The sequence below is a fragment of the Argopecten irradians genome, chromosome 1 (genome assembly GCF_041381155.1).
Source record: "Argopecten irradians isolate NY chromosome 1, Ai_NY, whole genome shotgun sequence".
Classification (NCBI taxonomy): domain Eukaryota; kingdom Metazoa; phylum Mollusca; class Bivalvia; order Pectinida; family Pectinidae; genus Argopecten; species Argopecten irradians.
The window spans coordinates 61639364-61664469 of record NC_091134.1 but is presented as its reverse complement, the minus strand read 5'-3'; the positions used below and the strand labels follow the sequence as shown (position 1 = coordinate 61664469).

General features: G+C 36.0%; 1 protein-coding gene across 11 annotated transcripts in view; it reads left to right on the top strand.

Annotated features, from left to right (window-relative positions):
- LOC138336597 (dentin sialophosphoprotein-like) overlaps positions 1-25106 on the top strand; it is a 77456-nt gene that overhangs the window by 33175 nt on the left and 19175 nt on the right. For 8 of the 11 annotated variants that reach the window (XM_069286187.1, XM_069286179.1, XM_069286156.1 and 5 more), the window contains exons 2-7: positions 1010-2190; positions 4804-4978; positions 5778-5813; positions 16749-16772; positions 21548-23385; positions 24767-24964. In XM_069286187.1, the coding sequence (XP_069142288.1) occupies positions 1010-2190; positions 4804-4978; positions 5778-5813; positions 16749-16772; positions 21548-23385; positions 24767-24964 (3452 nt within the window). The remainder of the gene's footprint in view (positions 1-1009; positions 2191-4803; positions 4979-5777; positions 5814-16748; positions 16773-21547; positions 23386-24766; positions 24965-25106) is intronic. The other 3 variants (XM_069286163.1, XM_069286193.1, XM_069286149.1) reach the window with 2 other exon arrangements.

Sequence of the window (25106 nt, the reverse complement as noted above, 5' to 3'; positions counted from 1 at the left end):
GTATCTCCGAGTATACAGTAATGAATCTTAAGTCCTTCATGTATTGTACAACATCCTCCTAACTAACGTGCATTTCAAACAGAAAATCCCAGAATGTATCCCCACAACACATCCTTTAGAAAAGCCAATGATTATCATTACCAGATTACGAGAATTTACTTGATATATAAATGTGATAATCGCTGGAGTTCCTACCCCTTATTTACAATAGTATCACAACGTTATGGTGTGGCGAGAGTTATCGTCTGAAACTTGTCACTTTGTTAATTAACGTTAGTGATTAGGAGGTGAGATTTCAAGATTTAACACGACCCGAGGATATTTAAAGTTCACCCACTCATAGTACAAACCTGGTCACGGACCCGACTACAGTAATTCACCGATAACATAGCTTTAAATATTTCTGTCATATCTAGAACGTGTGATCAAGCCTTTACAAGGCCGTAATCTTCTGTATTTATATCGCATGACTTAGACACAATATTGTCGTCTGTTACAATACACTGCGGTATGGGAATGGTGAATATTCCGACAACTAACTGCCTTATATACCAGTAAACATACCAGTAATACAACCATAGTTCTCGGTGCCAAATCCACACCATGTGACGTTTAATTTGCCAAAATATTTCACAATTATGTTTTTGAAATTGTGTGTACAAAATAGCTTACATTCCATTGTCTATATTAAGATCCATTATCCTTAATAAATAAAGATATGCTATATACTTAGTCTGTATGTATATAAAGCATTGTACCACAGTGTCACATAAACTCTGTTCGTATCTGTCCGATTTGGTGTGTTTGCATCCAATACTCAGACAATGTTCTGTGACCTTTGCTTGAGGATAGTCTTATGGCCATTTCACAGTGATAGTCGGAAATTGGTTGCCACCTTTCTGTAACTCCATCATCTTAGAATAAACATCGCACTGAAAATGTTATCATTCATTTTATAGACAAGTCATTTATTAGACAGCAGTTGTAATAATTTCGTTGTATCTTTTAGGCTCGGGTTCGGAACAAGACCCTGCTGAGGAAAAGGGAGACAACCAGTGCAAGGACGAACAGGAAACTTCCGAAGGGACACCACAAGAACCAAGAGAACCTGAGTTACCACAACCCCAAGATCAACATCTTCCGGGAACACTTAAGGAGGATGACACCGGAAGTGATACTGGCGAGGGTCGAACTGACGTTGTAGGTGAAATTAGTACCGATAGTCTTGTTACTGATGATATAAACGGAAGTGGCCCATCGGAATCTAAGAGTGAACCAGAAGAGGACATTGTATGTAACCTTGACTCTACAGATGGTGTAGTTCAGGATAAAGAAGAAGAAGAAATTGTTATTAATGATGTGGAAAACCTTGGGGCTGTAGAAAAGCCAAGAGGCGAAGGGTTTGTAGACGAAACTAACGAAGCAGAGCTCTTCGCTAGTATTGAGGAAGCTGAAATTGTCCGAGAAGTTGTTTCAAAAAAGACTGAAGTACACGTGACACCAGTTGTTAGAAGCTATTCCTTAACAGAAGGTGGACACTTGGGATTAGTGGCAATCGACGGCGAGCCGGTAATTCCGGAACCAAAGCCAGAGGAAGAGATCGTCAACACTGTGCCCTTAGAAGGTACATCCGTGGATCAGATCGATTTCGTGGAAGCGGAACCGGAACCGGAAATAAAGCATGAACGTGAAAGTACAACCTTTATAACGGAAAGTATCGATGAAGGAAGCAGTGTTGATGTTGCTATTTCTGAAGTGATCAACACAACGTTTGATAGGAATGAGTTGAATAACGAGACATTTGACAAGGACGAAAATGATACAGATTTAGATAAACCGGATGTAAAAGAAAGTCAATCAGATATAGAGTTGTCTTTTTCGACGGAAGGAGGAATCAATTCTAGGGACGGATTAGTTTCACCCAAAGGAGTTAGTGAAGTGATAACGGAAGTAGTTTCCAGTAAATTGGAAACATCAGTCGAATCTGATATAAAACTACAAGAGAGCAAGTTCTCAGAATTAAATGGAGGTTCTGAAATTGTGAAATCTGTACAATCTATAAAAATGCCAGAGAAAACGGAACAAGAAGTGCTAGCACCGGCTCTGCAGAGCGCCACCTGCCGGTACCGATGGGCCAAAAATTTAGAAACGAGCAGTCCCACTGTCATGTTTTTCTCTTCCTTGAAAATGGTAAGTGCATTTAGAAACAATTTCACTTTTATTTATTTGTAAGCAATAGCGTCGGATGTCTGATGTAGACCACAGGGGCATGATAATTCGTTACCATCGGTACAGCTTTGGACCTATTCTAGTGTTCCTTATAATTTTAGACGCTTTGGGATCTAGATGAAAATCACACCTTGATGTGTTATGTACATAAAGCGTCTGAAAATGTTCTAGACACTTGGATAGATATAGATAAATCTAGACTGTGACTAACTCCCGGGTCACTGTGAATCTGAAAACGTTAAACCAAGTATTTGCTTTAGATAGTTAAGAAGACATCCATGTACTTTTATAATGTTTCCATAGTGGATATTGACACCAGACATCTTAAGGTAGATTTCGTGCCTAATGTTACAAAATCAATAAAACGCAATTGCAATAAATTTACGCTTTAGCGTTTAGTTTGTCTGCAGAAAATACCATGTCGTGATGTACATACTGCTGTCGTGCATGGCTCAAAACTGTCGTGACCGTTCCTGTAGAAAGTGACTTCTGTTTAATTTAAAATGTGATTTTTTCTGTCACTGTAAAATAATTTCAATAAAATTCAATTCCATTTAGACTGTGACGGTTCTCTGACAATACTTCTGTACATTAGTAATTGTGGACTGTCCACGGACGATGTGTAAAGTATGTTGTGTAATACTACTATAATAATTCCGTGACGCGGTTGATTAATATAACATGGTTTTCGTGCAGCAGTATAGTACAGTTTACCGTAATAACACGGCGGTACCAATCAGGATTAGCGTGACTTCGTGTGGTGTAGAAGTAGGGGTGGTGGGAGTTGGGAAGGTAGAGGGGCGAAGTGTTTTTTGATTTGTTCTTTATTTGTTAAATAAAACACTAATCTAAATTCTACTATGTACGTAATGCTGTTCAAGAACAATCGTGAGTGTCCAATTGGTTACTCTGCAATGAATTTGCGGTTTTAAGAGCAAATTTCGTAACCTCTCTAGTCACGATATCTCGTGTAAAGTTCCTGTCCTACATGTATATTCCTGATGAAATGAGCTAAACGTATGGACAAGATACGCCGTTTTGCCATACTAGTCAGTTCTTATGAAAAACCTGAATTGGCTCGATACAAACAGAATACTGTTTTCATGCTAATTACTTTGTGTTCGTGGTTGTAGAAATCTAATACATGTTGCTACACACACAAAAATAGTCCTTGTGTTCCAATGAGCGTGAAAGTGTATAATGATCAGTTTCATACTTTGACATTTGTACGATTACCATTGCACTCAAAACTAACTCTCTGAATCTTTAATTTGGCGTTCCTCTGCTCTTTCTCCTCAGATGCAATAATTGCCCACATATGCATTGCTTACAAGCGCCAATAAGCATTTCACACCGGAAACGCTGATGTAGTGCAGCAATGTTCTAGAGAGAGATTCAATGACACGTTGCCAATATTAGGTTTTCCAAATCGAATCCAAGAGGGCGTCTCACATTAATTTATTTGATTAATTTTGTCTGAAATATCCGTATGACTAGTCAGTTGCTTGAGGCGAACACTGACATTTGATTCTAAACGCCGTAGCGTCATGTCACTGACAGTTTGAGAATGTGCAGACGAATTCATAGACATTGTCTGCCCAAGGTTAACATCTCGGTGGAGTTTGCTTGAATTTCTGAAATAGTATTGACGGCACGCGCATTCTGGCAACACGTGCCGATACGGTTTATGGTTAATATTTCATGCGTTAAGTACCCACATCAGTAGCGGCAGACATAAGCACACCTGGGCTACATTAATTGATTATAGATTACAGGTGTCGTAATGAGATTGTATATACCTGGTCACGAGAGAGGATGGATACATATAGTTGGATTTGACAGGAAGGAAATAAGGCCATCTGCGAGTCCCGAACAATGTTATATAAATATTAGGCATACTTTTTTTGTTTTAGAAATAATAAATCAATGGCTTTTGTCAGTAAAAAATTCAAAATTTTAAGCAAGACTGATTGAATAATCACGAAGAAAGTTTTGACATTTGCAAGTTTACTTTTGGGTGGGGTGGGGTGAGGGATGTAATTTTCAACCTTTTCGAGATCGAATATGCTATTCACTCCATCAAATGAAATTAAAAAAAAATACAGCTGCGTTTTAACTTTTGGACACAACTATATACTTTCCACGTGTAAAATGATATGATCAAACGATAGAAGTGTCTTTAGATACGTATACATATAGATCTAACTCGCTGCTGAACAAGACTTTGGCGGGTTTTAGTTAAAACGGCTTCGAATCTCACCTCAATAGTGATTTTGGCGGATTTTAATTAAAACGGCTTCGAATCTCACCTCAATAGTGTCTGACTCCTAACGATGATAACACTAGGCCTACCAAACCTAATCAACTGTCCTATACAATGTATTTACCGATTTTTTTTAACTGTTATTTGTTACCAACTCAGTTTTCAGATTGTTTGGCATATATATGCAATCAGTTTTGAGCCTTTAGTAATGTTGATTGTCGATCATACGAAATCAAAATTTCCCTAAAATTCAAAGCTACTATACCGCGTGGGAATCCAAAATAAACCACTATGTACAACTTTGATTTAAGGAGGAGCCGGTGAAGCTGACGTGGACGGAGGGCTCCGAATGTTTCTATTCGGAAGAGTACGAAATCCCATGTGGGGTGTACAAGGGGAACCTGGTGGTCGATGGGCGGACCTACCCTGTCGAGGATATCACTGTGAAACACTACACATTCGAGGTGGATCTTTATGTAAAAGATGGTACGTATCTGGTGATGATGTTTGTTGGCCATGGAAACGCCTTTAAACTACTTCATCCACAGGCGCTATATAGACATGTAATACTATAAAGAGAAAAATATCTATAGAGCTAAACGCCTGTGCTCCACCCACCCCCGTATGGTTAAATATCTATTTGTTAAATGCTTTGCAAATGATGCAAAATCATTAGTGTCCATTATTTCAATAATGTGTCTTATACAAAGTATGGGGGTTGGAATTAAAAACAAAGGAAGGGGTACATTAAGTTGAAGTTCAGTAAGTTTTTACTTGTAAAAGTCAGTCTAAATACTGATAAACACAAACAGTCTGTTGGAGAAATTGAAAGTTTGGGTGTGGATATATCAGGTGTAATTATCAGGGTACCACAATGGAGGAATTTTATAGGATTTTACACGTACATTGTATATTGATTTAGCCTGTCAAACCTACAACAACAATAGTTGGTAAAAATACCTCTGCATTAAATAATGTAATAAAATGAAAGCAGGAAAGAAAACTAAATATTGATTACAGATCGACAAACTTTCAACAACAAATCGTCAACACCTGGTCTTATAACTGCCGAGAACACGTTTTCATTGACATTCTCTATTTCTTTGTATTGGGTTACTTACAGTTTCTTCACAATGTTAGTAATTATCACATGCTTGGTATATCTCCGCGGAGCTATCGTTTGGTAATAATTTGTTTATAGTATTCAATGTAAGATACATTGTATATTTGTGATCTGATAGTGTTTATCGACAATGAAATACATCGTATATGCACATTGTTTAAGGTATAAAACCCGTTGAAATGATTCACACATCTATTCGTAAGTAATTTACGCACATATCTATACATTTTTGTACACTACATAGTCTTTAAACCATAATTAAATTTAATTAAAAACAATTAACCACGAGTGATTTTAACGACAAAGGCTTAACATTCGGTTAATGTTTAAACTCTTGGGTTAACCCTTTTAATTAATGCTGTTGGGAATCTTCAGTGTTTTAGTGACTGTTTTGATAGATTACTACATACAGTGTACATACACCTAAGGGCTTAATTACAAATGATGTTCTTATACATGTACAATTTGTACATAGTGACTTTAACACCTTCTATGTACAAAATGTACATGTAGTTCATAGTAGCTGCTCTTAAGTTAAAAACACCTTTGAAAGGTAAACACATTTATAAAATGTGAGTGTGCACAGCTATTCTGACAAGTTATTAGAGGTAATGATATATACAATGTAGTAGCGATATTCAGAGTGAAACGGTATCCCAAATTTGGCCCCATTTCAAGCGTCTGAGCGACAAGTCCTAACAACACTGCCGCCATGTGTAATCAATGTTGTCACTACGTACGGAAGGTGTGTACGGTAAAAACCTAATCAACGTCTATTGGAACATGTCCCTGTCCCTAAACCTACAGGTAGGTGATGTCCGCTCAGATGTGTCATAATGGTATAAAACCACCGTGACAAATCCTTAAAATGGAGGGTTTCAGTTTTTACATGTCGGTGCAAATTCCACAGGTAACGTTAGTACATTCTATATGGATAACGGTATGTGTGATACCGTTTAGGTATATATTATTATACCGGTATGTTGTGGTAGGCGATCCGTGAATGGCACCATCTCTGCGGGCCAAAGGGTCAGTCAAAATGTCGGCTAAGTCTTTAAACAATAGTTTTAACTTTCTTGGATTACAACTTTCCGCGTTTGTGCTGACTTAGAGTGCATAATTAGCACATAAAAGCAGAAACATATATACATAGTATATATATGTTTCTGACAAAAGTTAGTACATTTACATAAAAATTAGTGTATGTACATAAAAGTTAGTACATAAAAATTAGTACATGTATATAACAGTTTGTATATGTACATAAAAGTTAGTACATGTACATAAAAGTTGAACTTCCCAAATGATCAGTTTCATGTTATCATGCGCCCATTTCTACAGTATCTCCTAGAGGGCTTCATTTGTTTATATCCATTTATACTCTTAAAAAAATGACACCAAGGAAATTCTTCGATTACTTCCTTAAAGATGCTCCACTGCTGACAAATGGTATTTTTTCACTATCAAAAACAGGAGCAAATGATTTAGTATTCTTCTAAAATTACAAAAGTTACTTAAATTACACCATTACTACCATTGAAAAGTTTGAGCTTCTAATTTTACTTCAAGTTAAATATATGAAAAATAATTAATTGCATCCCAAAAAAATTCGGTGGCACTCTATCTTATATGGAATGAAGTAATGATTGCGCATGCACCAAAAGCAAAATAAATCATTTTATGTTTTTTTTATGTGTTATTTAGGCATATATTTACACGATTAAACACCAATTATTGTTCAAATGATATCATTTATGCTCTGTCGGCGATGGAGCATCTTTAATAATTAGTCAATACTATTTTTTTTTTATTAATTACCTGTAACCAAATCATATTTTCAATAATCTCATTCCAATAATTTGGATATCTTCTGTATTTCATGATCTTTTTTACATAATACTGCCCTATAAACCATTGTACACGATACTGCCCTATAAACCATTGTACATCATACTGCCCTATAAACCATTGTACATCATACTGCCCTATACAACATGGTACACCATACTGCCCTATAAACCATTGTACATCATACTGCCCTATAAACCATTGTACACCATACTGCCATATAAACCATTGTACACTATACTGCCCTAAAACCATTGTACACCATACTGCCCTATAAACCATTGTACACCATACTGCCCTATAAACCATTGTACACCATACTGCCCTATAAACCATTGTACACCATACTGCCCTATAAACCATTGTACACCATACTGCCCTATCAACCATTGTACATCACACTGCCCTATAAAGCATTGTACATCATACTGCCATATAAAACATTGTACACCATACTGCCCTAAAAACCATTGTACACCATACTGCCCTATAAACCATTGTACACCATACTGCCCTTTAAACCATTGTACACCATACTGCCCTATAAAACATTGTACACCATACTGCCCTATAAACCATTGTACACCATACTGCCCTATAAACCATTGTACATCATACTGCCCTATAAACCATTGTACATCATACTGCCCTATAAAACATTGTACACCATACTGCCCTATAAACCATTGTACACCATACTGCCATATAAACCATTGTACATCATACTGCCCTATAAACCATTGTACATCATACTGCCCTATAAACCATTGTACACCATACTGTCCTATAAACCATTGTACATCATACTGCCCTATAAACCATTGTACACCATACTGCCCTATAAACCATTGTACACCATACTGCCCTATAAAACATTGTACACCATACTGCCATATAAACCATTGTACACCATACTGCCCTATAAACCATTGTACACCATACTGTCCTATAAAGCATTGTACACTATACTGCCCTATAAACCATTATACACAATACTGTCCTATAAAGCATTGTACACCATACTGTCCTATAAAGCATTGTACACCATACTGCCCTATAAACCATTGTACATCATACTGCCATATAAACCATTGTACATCATACTGCCCTATAAAACATTGTACACCATACTGCCATATAAACCATTGTACACCATACTGCCATATAAACCATTGTACACCATACTGCCCTATAAACCATTGTACACCATACTGCCCTATAAACCATTATACACCATACTGCCCTATAAACTATTGTACACCATACTGCCCTATAAACCATTGTACACCATACTGCCCTATAAACCATTGTACACCATACTGTCCTATAAAGTATTGTACACCATACTGCCCTATAAACCATTGTACACCATACTGCCCTATAAACTATTGTACACCATACTGTCCTATAAAGCATTGTACACCATACTGCCCTATAAACCATTGTACACCATACTGCCCTATAAACCATTGTACACCATACTGCCCTATAAAACATTGTACACCATACTGCCATATAAACCATTGTACACCATACTGCCCTATAAACCATTGTACACCATACTGTCCTATAAAGCATTGTACACTATACTGCCCTATAAACCATTATACACCATACTGTCCTATAAAGCATTGTACACCATACTGTCCTATAAAGCATTGTACACCATACTGCCCTATAAACCATTGTACATCATACTGCCATATAAACCATTGTACATCATACTGCCCTATAAAACATTGTACACCATACTGCCCTATACAACGTTGTACACCATACTGCCATATAAACCATTGTACACCATACTGCCATATAAACCATTGTACACCATACTGCCCAATAAACTATTGTACACCATACTGTCCTATAAAGCATTGTACACCTTACTGCCCTATAAACCATTGTACATCATACTGCCCTATAAACCATTGTACACCATACTGCCCTATAAACCATTGTACATCATACTGCCCTATAAACCATTGTACACCATACTGTCCTATAAAGCATTGTACACCTTACTGCCCTATAAACTATTGTACACCATACTGTCCTATAAACCATTATACACAATACTGTCCTATAAAGCATTGTACACCATACTGTCCTATAAAGCATTGTACACCATACTGCCCTATAAACCATTGTACATCATACTGCCATATAAACCATTGTACATCATACTGCCCTATAAAACATTGTACACCATACTGCCATATAAACCATTGTACACCATACTGCCATATAAACCATTGTATACCATACTGCCCCATAAACCATTGTACACCATACTGCCCTATAAACCATTATACACCATACTGCCCTATAAACTATTGTACACCATACTGCCCTATAAACCATTGTACACCATACTGCCCTATAAACCATTGTACACCATACTGTCCTATAAAGTATTGTACACCATACTGCCCTATAAACCATTGTACACCATACTGCCCTATAAACTATTGTACACCATACTGTCCTATAAAGCATTGTACACCATACTGCCCTATAAACCATTGTACACCATACTGCCCTATAAACCATTGTACACCATACTGCCCTATAAAACATTGTACACCATACTGCCATATAAACCATTGTACACCATACTGCCCTATAAACCATTGTACACCATACTGTCCTATAAAGCATTGTACACTATACTGCCCTATAAACCATTATACACCATACTGTCCTATAAAGCATTGTACACCATACTGTCCTATAAAGCATTGTACACCATACTGCCCTATAAACCATTGTACATCATACTGCCATATAAACCATTGTACATCATACTGCCCTATAAAACATTGTACACCATACTGCCCTATACAACGTTGTACACCATACTGCCATATAAACCATTGTACACCATACTGCCATATAAACCATTGTACACCATACTGCCCAATAAACTATTGTACACCATACTGTCCTATAAAGCATTGTACACCTTACTGCCCTATAAACCATTGTACATCATACTGCCCTATAAACCATTGTACACCATACTGCCCTATAAACCATTGTACATCATACTGCCCTATAAACCATTGTACACCATACTGTCCTATAAAGCATTGTACACCTTACTGCCCTATAAATTATTGTACACCATACTGTCCTATAAAGCATTGTACACCTTACTGCCCTATAAAGCATTGTACACCATACTGTCCTATAAAGCATTGTACACCTTACTGCCCTATAAACTATTGTACACCATACTGTCCTATAAAGCATTGTACACCTTACTGCCCTATAAACCATTGTACATCATACTGTCCTATAAAGCATTGTACACCATACTGCCCTATAAACTATTGTACACCATACTGTCCTATAAAGCATTGTACACCTTACTGCCCTATAAACCATTGTACATCATACTGCCCTATAAACCATTGTACATCATACTGCCCTATAAACCATTGTACATCATACTGCCCTATAAACCATTGTACATCATACTGCCCTATAAACCATTGTACATCATACTGCCCTATAAACCATTGTACATCATTACTGCCCTATAAACCATTGTACACCATACTGCCTATAAACCATTGTACACCATACTGCCCTATAAACCATTGTACACCATACTGCCCTATAAACCATTGTACACCATACTGCCCTATAAACCATTGTACACCATACTGTCCTATAAACCATTGTACACCATACTGCCATATAAACCATTGTACACCATACTGATAAAACATTGTACACCATACTGCCCTATAAACTATTGTACACCATACTGCCCTATAAACCATTGTACACCATACTGCCCTATAAACCATTGTACATCATACTGCCCTATAAACCATTGTACATCATACTGCCCTATAAACCATTGTACATCATACTGCCCTATAAACTATTGTACACCATACTGCCCTATAAACCATTGTACACCATACTGCCCTATAAACCATTGTACATCATACTGCCCTATAAACCATTGTACATCATACTGCCCTATAAACCATTGTACATCATACTGCCCTATAAACCATTGTACATCATACTGCCCTATAAACCATTGTACACCATACTGCCTATAAACCATTGTACACCATACTGCCCTATAAACCATTGTACACCATACTGCCCTATAAACCATTGTACACCATACTGCCCTATAAACCATTGTACACCATACTGTCCTATAAACCATTGTACACCATACTGCCATATAAACCATTGTACAACATACTGCCCTATAAACCATTGTACACCATACTGCCCTATAAACCATTGTACATCATACTGCCCTATAAACCATTGTACATCATACTGCCCTATAAACCATTGTACATCATACTGCCCTATAAACCATTGTACATCATACTGCCCTATAAACCATTGTACACCATACTGCCCTATAAACCATTGTACACCATACTGCCCTATAAACCATTGTACACCATACTGCCCTATAAACCATTGTACACCATACTGCCCTATAAACCATTGTACACCATACTGCCCTATAAACCATTGTACACCATACTGCCATATAAACCATTGTACACCATACTGATAAAACATTGTACACCATACTGCCCTATAAACTATTGTACACCATACTGCCCTATAAACCATTGTACACCATACTGCCCTATAAACCATTGTACATCATACTGCCCTATAAACCATTGTACATCATACTGCCCTATAAACCATTGTACATCATACTGCCCTATAAACTATTGTACACCATACTGCCCTATAAACCATTGTACACCATACTGCCCTATAAACCATTGTACATCATACTGCCCTATAAACCATTGTACATCATACTGCCCTATAAACCATTGTACATCATACTGCCCTATAAACCATTGTACATCATACTGCCCTATAAACCATTGTACACCATACTGCCTATAAACCATTGTACACCATACTGCCCTATAAACCATTGTACACCATACTGCCCTATAAACCATTGTACACCATACTGCCCTATAAACCATTGTACACCATACTGTCCTATAAACCATTGTACACCATACTGCCATATAAACCATTGTACACCATACTGCCCTATAAACCATTGTACACCATACTGCCCTATAAACCATTGTACATCATACTGCCCTATAAAACATTGTACACCATACTGCCCTATAAACTATTGTACACCATACTGCCCTATAAACCATTGTACACCATACTGCCCTATAAACCATTGTACATCATACTGCCCTATAAACCATTGTACATCATACTGCCCTATAAACCATTGTACATCATACTGCCCTATAAACTATTGTACACCATACTGCCCTATAAACCATTGTACACCATACTGCCCTATAAACCATTGTACACCATACTGCCCTATAAACTATTGTACATCATACTGCCCTATAAACCATTGTACACCATACTGCCCTATAAACCATTGTACATCATACTGCCCTATAAATCATTGTACACCATACTGCCATATAAACCATTGTACACCATGCTGTCCTATAAAGCATTGTACACCATACTGCCCTATTAACCATTGTACATCTAATGCTACACCTTTTAAATTATTTTGATTTACAACACATAGTAAATTGCTGAATTTAACATTTTAAAAAGTTTAATCATCACATTTTCAAAATATTTGTTCGCAAATGTTAATTGATAACATAATATTACTGTCGAACCTGTCTATAACGACCACCCAAGGTACAGCGGAAATGGTCTTTATAGCCAGCTGGTCCTTATACAAAGTCAAATAGTTGAAATTAGTCTGGGACCCTATATAGGTGGTCTGATTTAACAGCAGGTGGTCTTTATTGGGAGGTGGTCACTAAGGCAGGTTTTAATGAACTTACAAAAGTATTAACCAACACAAACAACAACTTTTCAGTCTTTGACTAAAATTATCAATTTCTCTAGTATATTTTTCACAGCCATATAAGGAATGAAAGCGTCTGAAAGCTTTCTAAGAAACACTTTTAATAACATGTAAAATGGCTGTATGTAAAGTGGGTTCGTAATCATAGTCTTACAATCTTTATTATGCTTTTTAATTGTTTCCAAAGATATTATTTTCTCACAACTTATCTGAAAAGGTTAATTATGATTTAAAACTCATAAAAAAAGTTTAATTTCTTGTTGAAGCATATTTGTAAATATTGATTTCTTTTCCCTAACAGATTTTAGCATACTGATCGCTACCCTTGAATGTTTGAAATAAGATTTTAAATGTCCTTGAGGAAGTTCACTGTGTATTGTAAAATTTCATCGATTTAATTTTTGTGTATTGTAAACGTCTTTTCTTGTTCTTTTTATGTATTGATTAATGTTGTCACTGACACAGCAGATTTAACAGGAAACCTCTTATCTGACAAATGTTTGACATTTTAAGGTCATTTTCACACTTTGAAGTCTCCATTCAAAAAGAAATCAATATACTTGATTGACAGATTGAAATTATGCAAACACTTTAAATCGTTACTCTTCAATTTTCACCGTAATGAGAGTTTTATCACAAAGGAGATGAAACTTTTTATACTAACATTAATGTTAAGTAAAACATTTTGTTATTTTAACGTCTCAAATTTGTTTCACTTCTAAAATCTTATACATCCATATCCATTAACAAAACTATTGTTATTAGAATTAATTTTGATTTTTTTATATACATTTTTTTTATTTACTGTTGTAAATATAAAAATATAAAAATGAAAATGTTATGAAAACTATGAACAACTTACCTGAAGATTTTGTCTAAGATATTTTGATTTATCTTTTTACAGTTCCTTTCTGTAAGTAACTCATCTTCCATATTCTGATTATGTAATCTTTTTAATATACCATCCCTAAACACAATAATTCTGACAATTTCCCAAATGACTATAATATCCATCACCTACATCGGTTCACTAATTGTTGTCATCATTTGTTGTTGTAACGTCCATTCCACTGGCCAATTCACCTTGTCACTCACCTGTCGATGTTGTCATGGAAACCATTATTTATCTAGCATATCATTTCATCACCAAATCGCTGTTTTTATGAACTTTTCATTGAGCATAATTCATTAACATATTTTGTTAGAATCTGTCTTTCTGAGGTACATGAATTGTTTCACTGATGATGGAGATCAAGTTACTCATATGAATGGTCAATGTCAAGGACATTCAGTTAACATTCATCTGATGATGATGAAAGTCCATATCATTTGCTTTAATGATGATGGTCATGGTCATTTGTCTTGATAATAAATGTAAAGGACATTCACTTGATAATCATATAATGATGTAAGTCATTTGATTTAATAATGGTGGCTAGGGTAATATTTCTTTAAGACTAAGACTAAGACTTTTGCTTTAATTTTCATAAAGAATTGAAAATGCTTTTTTGTTTGCTTCTTTCATCTTTCATCACATATAAAGTTTGTTGGTAAGGGAGTAGAAAATAAAGCGCATACATATTTTTTCTTGATTCACAAATATGCTACCAAAAAACAAACATGTCTGCAGCATCCTAGTATAGATGTGGTGGCTGTAGCTTTAGAAAGTTACATTGGTGGTTTGACCTTGTAACATTCAGTTGTTTTATCAGGCTTATTATGCAGTGATGTTTGGAACACAGTCTTGTTCTTAGAAAGAGCTATGTAATTCAGTTTTAACATACAGAACACAGTCTTGTTCTTAGAAAGAGCTATGTAATTCAATTTTAACATACAGAACACAGTCTTGTTCTTAGAAAGAGCTATGTACATGTAATTCAATTTTAACATACAGAACACAGTCTTGTTCTTAGAAAGAGCTATGTAATTCAATTTTAACATACAGAACACAGTCTTGTTCTTAGAAAGAGCTATGTAATTCAATTTTAACATACAGAACACAGTCTTGTTCTTAGAAAGAGCTATGTAATTAAGTTTTAACATACAGAAGATGGGGCATGGTAGATACTGCTTTTATGTTAAATTGGGCACAATGGCTTATGCTTGTATACCTGTAAAATGCATTGCTGATGCTTATTTCGTTATGACCAAACCAACTAAAATGTTTGTTTTAAAAAGTTTTCTATCTTTACAAGAGTTAACCATATATTATTTAGAGTGATGCTTAAATAATTATAATGTAATAGGAACACTTCATAAAATGACTAATAGAGTTTATGGCAGGTGTAGACTTCAGTAGGGTATTTATTGATGGTATTGACTCTACAGATAGACCACACATCATATTGGTCAATATTGGTTGATTTCATTGGTTTTATTGCAGTATCATAAAATAGCCCAAAGCTCTGATTTGTAAATATAGATGAGTAGTGACCACTCAGTCCAGATTGACTGGTCAAGGATTATAATGGTCAGTTTATAGACTCAGACCTCTCAAACTGGACTGACCAAAGGACTGACTGCTGACCAGGGGAATGACCAGGTGGCTGCAATGATGGATCTGGACTGACCAGAGGACTGGGTGGATTTACCATAGACATGACATGTTTCCAGTTGATCTCATTTAGTTTTCCTTTCACTTTGAGAAAGTAATTGACCGTTAACGTCCATAGAAATGAATGTTTGGTCAAGGTTTTTTCTGACTTGGATTTTATTTCAAAGCTTCTATATGTTTATAGTGCAGCACTATTTAGCTGAGAAATTGTCAACAAAACATGGATTTTCAGAATTATGATTGAGCTCTATATGAGGACCATAACGGCATCAGGCTGTTCACATGTATAACTGAAGATATTTATTTGATAGTAATGATAGTCACAATACATGCAAGGAAAACTCAAGGGTTCCAGAGAGTGCATAAATGGATTCAGGAATCTTAAGCTTAAATGTAATAATTCATTTTTGATTGGGTGCAAAGCAGTATGCCAATCAGAACCATTATTGCACTTCATTACACATGTGTGGAGTAGGCCGTAGGCCATGGAGTCGGTACACCCCAAATTTATCTACTGTTATAATCACCCAACACCCAATACCACTAAATTAAACACAATCGCTGAATACCAACTTCATGGGTCGACAGATCCCTTTAAACAAACAAGTTTGTAATCTTAAAAACACACAGCAATAAATTGGAAGGATGATATGATTGGATGGAACAAGTGCCTATATTAACAGACCAACAATTACGTGTTGGAATTTCATGCATTAAACGAAAGCCACAGGCAGATTGAATGTTGAAGAAAATGCCAACAAATAACAGGATTTATCAGGATTATAATTAAGCTGTGAGCTGTTAATTAGCGACTTCTCTGTGATTTTAATTAGCACTTTCTCGATAACTTCAGTGATGAGTTGCGACAGTCTCCCAGGTATGTTATCCCACACTGATGTAAGGTCGGGGTTTAGAAAATGTTTGTTTTTCTTTTATGATTATTGTCAGCTTTATATGTTTTAATTGAGTATTTTGTGTTGTCAATTAATATGAAACTTTGTTTCCATGATTGTTTTTACGTCAAAGTTTTACAAAGTAATATGTTGTCTTCATAATTAGTCATATCGTTATAATAAGGCAATTAGCATTACCCCAGATATATTAATGTAAGAAAGAAAAAAATAAAACAAAAATGAAATGTAAATATTAAGGACAATCATTACAACTTAAAGAATAACTGATATTTGGCTTAATATTGATCAGATCAAATCAGTACAATTACAGTAAACATTTATATTAATGACAATTTACTTGTTTCCATGGTTACAGGCCTAGGGGTGTTGCTGGTAGTATTTGAAATTTGATACTTTTCATTACACTGTAAAATGTGATTGTTAATTAACTCCATGGTGATTGTTAATTAGCTCCGTGGTGAGTGTGTTTGACCTTGATTTCTGGGTATTGTTATGGAAGTTTCTAGTGTTCACCTATGTTATTTTCACGATTTTTATTTTTTGTGTAGAAATGATGTAATGTGTTTTCAATCTATATGTAATGTGTTTTCAATAGATATCTATTTGACTGAATACAGTAACAGCTGTGAGTAAAGGAAGATAAAGTATTAAACTTAAATACATAAAACTGAAATTAAAAACAATTTGTAGGTATCCTGAATGACATATAATGCTGTCATATTGGAAATATATGTCATACATGCACAATGTTTTAAAGTTTTTAAAATTTGAATTGCATTTTACCAAAATATTTCTTCATACAGGTTCACAGATAAACAAGGTGTTCTCTGTATTGATTACTTTATTATCTAGCTCTCATACATGTCTTTATATAAGTACACAGATATCCAAGGTGTTCTCTGTATTGATTACTTTATTATCTAGCCCTCATACATGTCTTTATATAAGTGCACAGATATCCAAGGTGTTCTCTGTATTAATTACTTTATTACCTAGCTCTCATACATGTCTTTATATAAGTACACAGATATCCAAGGTGTTCTCTGTATTGATTACTTTATTACCTAGCTCTCATACATGTCTTTATATAAGTGCACAGATATCCAAGGTGTTCTCTGTATTGATTACTTTATTATCTAGCCCTCATACATGTCTTTATATAGGTACACAGATATCCAAGGTGTTCTCTGTATTGATTACTTTATTATCTAGCCCTCATACATGTCTTTATATAGGTACACAGATATCCAAGGTGTTCTCTGTATTGATTACTTTATTACCTAGCTCTCATACATGTCTTTATATAGGTACACAGATATCCAAGGTGTTCTCTGTATTGATTACTTTATTATCTAGCCCTCATACATGTCTTTATATAGGTACACAGATATCCAAGGTGTTCTCTGTATTGATTACTTTATTATCTAGCCCTCATACATGTCTTTATATAAGTGCACAGATATCCAAGGTGTTCTCTGTATTGATTACTTTATTATCTAGCCCTCATACATGTCTTTATATAGGTACACAGATATCCAAGGTGTTCTCTGTATTGATTACTTTATTATCTAGCCCTCATACATGTCTTTATATAGGTACACAGATATCCAAGGTGTTCTCTGTATTGATTACTTTATTATCTAGCCCTCATACATGTCTTTATATAGGTACACAGATATCCAAGGTGTTCTCTGTATTGATTACTTTATTATCTAGCCCTCATACATGTCTTTATATAGGTACACAGATATCCAAGGTGTTCTCTGTATTGATTACTTTATTACTAGCTCTCATACATGTCTTTATATAGGTACACAGATATCCAAGGTGTTCTCTGTATTGATTACTTTATTATCTAGCCCTCATACATGTCTTTATATAGGTACACAGATATCCAAGGTGTTCTCTGTATTGATTACTTTATTACCTAGCTCTCATACATGTCTTTATATAGGTACACAGATATCCAAGGTGTTCTCTGTATTGATTACTTTATTATCTAGCCCTCATACATGTCTTTATATAGGTACACAGATATCCAAGGTGTTCTCTGTATTGATTACTTTATTACCTAGCTCTCATACATGTCTTTATATAGGTACACAGATATCCAAGGTGTTCTCTGTATTGATTACTTTATTACCTAGCTCTCATACATGTCTTTATATAAGTACACAGATATCCAAGGTGTTCTCTGTATTGATTACTTTATTATCTAGCCCTCATACATGTCTTTATATAAGTGCACAGATATCCAAGGTGTTCTCTGTATTAATTACTTTATTACCTAGCTCTCATACATGTCTTTATATATAGGTACACAGATATCCAAGGTGTTCTCTGTATTGATTACTTTATTATCTAGCCCTCATACATGTCTTTATATAGGTACACAGATATCCAAGGTGTTCTCTGTATTGATTACTTTATTATCTAGCCCTCATACATGTCTTTATATAAGTGCACAGATATCCAAGGTGTTCTCTGTATTGATTACTTTATTATCTAGCCCTCATACATGTCTTTATATAAGTGCACAGATATCCAAGGTGTTCTCTGTATTAATTACTTTATTACCTAGCCCTCATACATGTCTTCATATAGGTACACAGATATCCAAGGTGTTCTCTGTATTGATTACTTTATTACCTAGCTCTCATACATGTCTTTATATAAGTGCACAGATATCCAAGGTGTTCTCTGTATTAATTACTTTATTACCTAGCTCTCATACATGTCTTTATATAGGTACACAGATATCCAAGGTGTTCTCTGTATTGATTACTTTATTACTAGCCCTCATACATGTCTTTATATAAGTGCACAGATATCCAAGGTGTTCTCTGTATTAATTACTTTATTACCTAGCTCTCATACATGTCTTTATATAGGTACACAGATATCCAAGGTGTTCTCTGTATTGATTACTTTATTACCTAGCTCTCATACATGTCTTTATATAGGTACACAGATATCCAAGGTGTTCTCTGTATTGATTACTTTATTACTAGCCCTCATACATGTCTTTATATAGGTACACAGATATCCAAGGTGTTCTCTGTATTGATTACTTTATTATCTAGCTCTCATACATGTCTTTATATAGGTACACAGATATCCAAGGTGTTCTCTGTATTGATTACTTTATTATCTAGCTCTCATACATGTCTTTATATAGGTACACAGATATCCAAGGTGTTCTCTGTATTGATTACTTTATTATCTTGCTCTCATACATGTCTTTATATAGGTACACAGATATCCAAGGTGTTCTCTGTATTGATTATTACTTTATTATCTAGCTCTCATACATGTCTTTATATAGGTACACAGATATCCAAGGTGTTCTCTGTATTGATTACTTTATTATCTAGCCCTCATACATGTCTTTATATAGGTACACAGATATCCAAGGTGTTCTCTGTATTGATTACTTTATTATCTAGCCCTCATACATGTCTTTATATAGGTACACAGATATCCAAGGTGTTCTCTGTATTGATTACTTTATTATCTAGCCCTCATACATGTCTTTATATAAGTGCACAGATATCCAAGGTGTTCTCTGTATTGATTACTTTATTATCTAGCCCTCATACATGTCTTTATATAGGTACACAGATATCCAAGGTGTTCTCTGTATTGATTACTTTATTATCTAGCTCTCATACATGTCTTTATATAGGTACACAGATATCCAAGGTGTTCTCTGTATTGATTACTTTATTACCTAGCTCTCATACATGTCTTTATATAGGTATACAGATATCCAAGGTGTTCTCTGTATTGATTACTTTATTATCTTGCTCTCATACATGTCTTTATATAGGTACACAGATATCCAAGGTGTTCTCCGTGTTAATTACTTTATTACCTAGGAACTCCCTCCTACATGTCTTTACAGGCAGATTGTGACAGTCAATGTGTGAAGATTACTATCGCTTTGACATTGTCCAATATGACCGTCTCATATAGACAAGGTCGACAGGAGGGTTAAAATTCCTTTTGTTTAAAGAGCTGTTGGTAAATAACTATCTGTTGATTAGTTGGTGATAACGGAACAGATTCTATCTAAATGACACTGTCGTGGTACGTGTGGAACTCTACTTCACATAGAGCAACTTTTTTTTTTCGAAAAAAAATATAGTTAAAAGTTCAAATCTTATTTTGAATCTGCATTGAGCTGAGAGGTTGTGAATTTGATAGACCCTGGTGGTGTATGTAATGCTGTGTTAGCGAGGCTATTCTATTGTGTTGGATTATCTATGGGCATTGTGTACCGAGTATCCTATACTTAGTGTTATCACACATATAGTACACAATACCAGAGGTAGGCCTACTGATTGATAATTAACAAAGATATAAACAAATCAATGTTCTGCATTATCAATGTCTAAATAACCATTGTATAACCGGTAGTAATATATCGGTAGACCGAAAAAAAAATCTTTTCTTGCATCTTAGATTTGATCTGTTTAAAAAAGTTGTCAAGTTGAAACAAGAATTTTTGTTGAAGCATTTGATGAATTTTATTGTAGATTGTAAATTACCAAATATCATATTCTGTTTCTTTATACAATAAAATTCTTTTCATATGTATGTATATACCGAGTATGCACTTTAAATTGTATTGCTTTGTTTTCATTATCTCCTAATAAGAACCAATTGCATTGATTTCATGATCATAAAAATAAGAAATATTGACTAATTCTAAAAGATATTTGATTTTGTTTTCCAGATGTGATTGATGATGAGGGAGAGACAGATCAACCTGTATCATCACCGAATGATGTAGACACCTATCGGGACGTTAATACAGATCACAGCCAATACAGAGGGTCAAACTCAAGGTCAGATCCAGTCATCCATATCTCTAACAAATACGAGGAACTCATCCGTCAACAACTTACAATGACACAGTCCATTGATAATCTCGAGTTGGAGGCCAAGATGTCTCCCAAATTGGATTTACAGGGTGAAGGTGACCTCTCCTCCACTGGGCGACAAAGCCCTCTGGGAGACAATGCTGCTGAAACATTCCAGGATAGTGGACCCAATTTATATAATGATGGGCAGATTGATGCTATGAAGGGGAGTTTAGATGCCTCTGTGATAGAGGATGAGGTTGAGAGATCAAGTATCCCTCCATCACATCACTCATCGTTTAATAATAGGTCTGCAGGAAGTCCCTCACGACAGACACCATCAAATCCTTATGGTGTTGAAGACCGTAGGTCACCCTTAAAGTCTGAGGAACCTTCACTTAACGGATCAGGAAAACACACACCAATTGATGATGTCATCAACAATATGTTTTCTGAGCAGAGGTCAGGGTCAGTACACTCTCACACCAGCTCAGCCAGGCAAACACCACAGGAGGAAGCTGTGATAAAGGATGTGTTCAGCAGACAGATGACACCTACACGCTCACTTGTCCAGTCCTATCACGGCTCAGACAAACAGAGCCCTACCTTTGTTGGGGATGTACTAGGGCAGTCTACACCTGTAGCTATGTCAGAACATTCTGGATCCCAACAAGGCTCAGCAAGACAGACGCCTGTAAAATCAACCCACTCTTCTGCAAGACAGACACCTCAACCAATTGAGGATGTTATTGGCAACACTAGTCAAAATGTCCTCAATGGTTCACCAGCTCCAGGAAGTTACCATGGCTCTGTGACAGGAAGTCCTGCACCAGCCAGTTATCATGGCTCTGCCACAGGAAGTCCTGCACCAGCCAGTTACCATGGCTCTGCCACAGGAAGTCCTGCACCAGCCAGTTATCATGGCTCTGCCACAGGAAGTCCTGCACAAGCAAGTTATCATGGCTCTGCCACAGGAAGTCCTGCACAAGCCAGTTATCATGGCTCTGCCACAGGAAGTCCTGCACCAGCCAGTTACCATGGCTCTGCCACAGGAAGTCCTGCACCAGCCAGTTACCATGGCTCTACCACAGGAAGTCCTGCACCAGCCAGTTACCATGGCTCTGCCACAGGAAGTCCTGCACCAGTCAGTTACCATGGCTCTGCCACAGGAAGTCCTGCACCAGCCAGTTACCATGGCTCTGCAGCTGGGAGTCCTGCTCCTGGAAGCTACCATGGTTCTCTTAAAGGAAGTCAGGATCAGGGTAGTGTTCATGGATCAGCTGCTGGAAGTCCTAGAAGTTACCATGGAAGCCAGGGGTCTGGAAGTCGGCCTCAGAGTCTCACAAGTGAGCAGGAACTAAATCAGTATTTCTCTGATAGAAGTGACCCAAGAAGAACTCCAACAGCTCAGCAACAACAGATGACATCTGTGTTCCCAGCTGGATCTGGGGCCAGACCCGGATCAGAAAGGGATGAAAGGTCAGGAAGTGTATCTAGCCTCCCTGTGATGAGTACACAACAAAGGATACAAGCAGAAAAACGAAGCATGACCCCTGACAACCATATCAGAGTTCCTAGCTCCCCAGGGGTCAGAATGTCCCCCCTGGTAACAGGGTCAGGTCAGAGGTCAGGAGCTTCCTCCAGATCAAGTACTCGAACCATCACACCTTCATCTGCTGCCAATGGTTACCATGTCAACGGAGAACAGGAGGTAGGTTGAAATTCAGTGCTTGTTGAAAATGGATAGAAAAAAGATTATTTCAATAATAGTTGTATTGCTTTAAAACAATTTGAAAAAAAATGATTACAAGATGAAATGTTCATAAAGGTGACCATTAAATGTATACAAAATAAATGTTCATAAAGGTGACCATTAAATGTATACAAAATAAATGTTCATGTACACTAATAACTTCAAAGGAGGAAATTAAGTTGGATTTTATAAAATGGCAGTTCAGAATTTCCTTAGTTTGTGTTAAAACAGTTAACTACATAGATATTGTATTGAACACTGTACATTGTAATTATACTTAACATTGATACAGAGACGTCCAATAAAGTCCCTTATGGATGAGAGGATGACCATTATAGATGTGTATAACCGCTGAAATTAGCTATACTAATACCAACTGGCTATGTTGTAACATTGATCAAACACTGCCTTGTGTATCTTGATGGTCGCCCGTGTGTGTTGATCATATATTGGATTTATGTCAGGGTATGTACCCTGCATGATTTGAGTAATATTTGTCCACAAATTACACAGGCTCCATTGTAGCTACAAATATTTATTTAAATGGTTTATACCCCATTCAACAACAATGGACCTCAATTTCTATTGAATTGGGTCGTTCTAAATAGTTTTATAGGGATAAAAGGATTAGAGTACCGTGAACAGTTACTCTTTCATGGCTATAAACAATCTAACGAATGTGTCAAAACATGATGTAGACTGAGTGGTGTTAGGCGTATTGTTTTAGGCCGTAAGGCGCTAAACATGTTTAGTTTTAAGTTAGGATGTGACAGTATTATAGCGATAGGATAATAGCTGGTGGGATACTCATCTAAATGATACAAAGATGAAGTTTGGGGTAGGTATGAATTTCTGGAAATATTTCTTCATTTTAAGAATCTGAATTTATTATAGCAAGTTTTTTCTTTTTTAATTGCATTTTGCATAAATGTTTAAAATAGATTCTTTCCATTAAGAAATCCTTTTTATTGTTTTGCTACCATAAAAGAAATTGAAAAAACTCTGTACAATTTTAAAACAAAGCTAATAAATCTCATTAAGAATGCTGTCTACTTTATACACCTATATACTTGTAATTATGCATTTACCAGATGTAGACGGCCATCCTCAACCATCAAGTTCTTCATCTAATTTAAGATTTCAGTTTTATTTGTTGTAAGAAGAAAGTTTTTGTACTGTCAGATAAAGTATTTAGAGGTGGATTGTAAAGTTATTATTTTAAATAAAGGTTCAACTGAGGTTTTTCTATAGTTGGTGTATCTTTTGATTTACCTGCAATCTCTGTGATGGTAATATGTCATATCAAGCACATTATTTACATTTTACATATTTCCTGTAGGATATACATACCAGGAGGATCCAGGAGTTGGAAGACACTGTCCGCAATCTCAGGAAGCTGTTGGGCAGTCGGGAGATGGAGGTCAAGGAAATGACCGTCCAGGCCAGTGATCTCAAGGAAATGAACATTTCCCTGAAAGAGGAGTTGGAGCTAGCTAGGAACCGTGCTGCTCCTGGTAGCCGTGGAAACTTGGCTGAGGTATGTAGGCCATTTTGGTCATTTTATGATGTAGAGTTGTCTGCTCTTAACTTTCACAAAAAAGGAACAGACAGTTGAATATACCTCCTAACAAGAGCAGCTAGCTGTGCTTAAGAATTGATGTATGTAAAATGTTCAGATT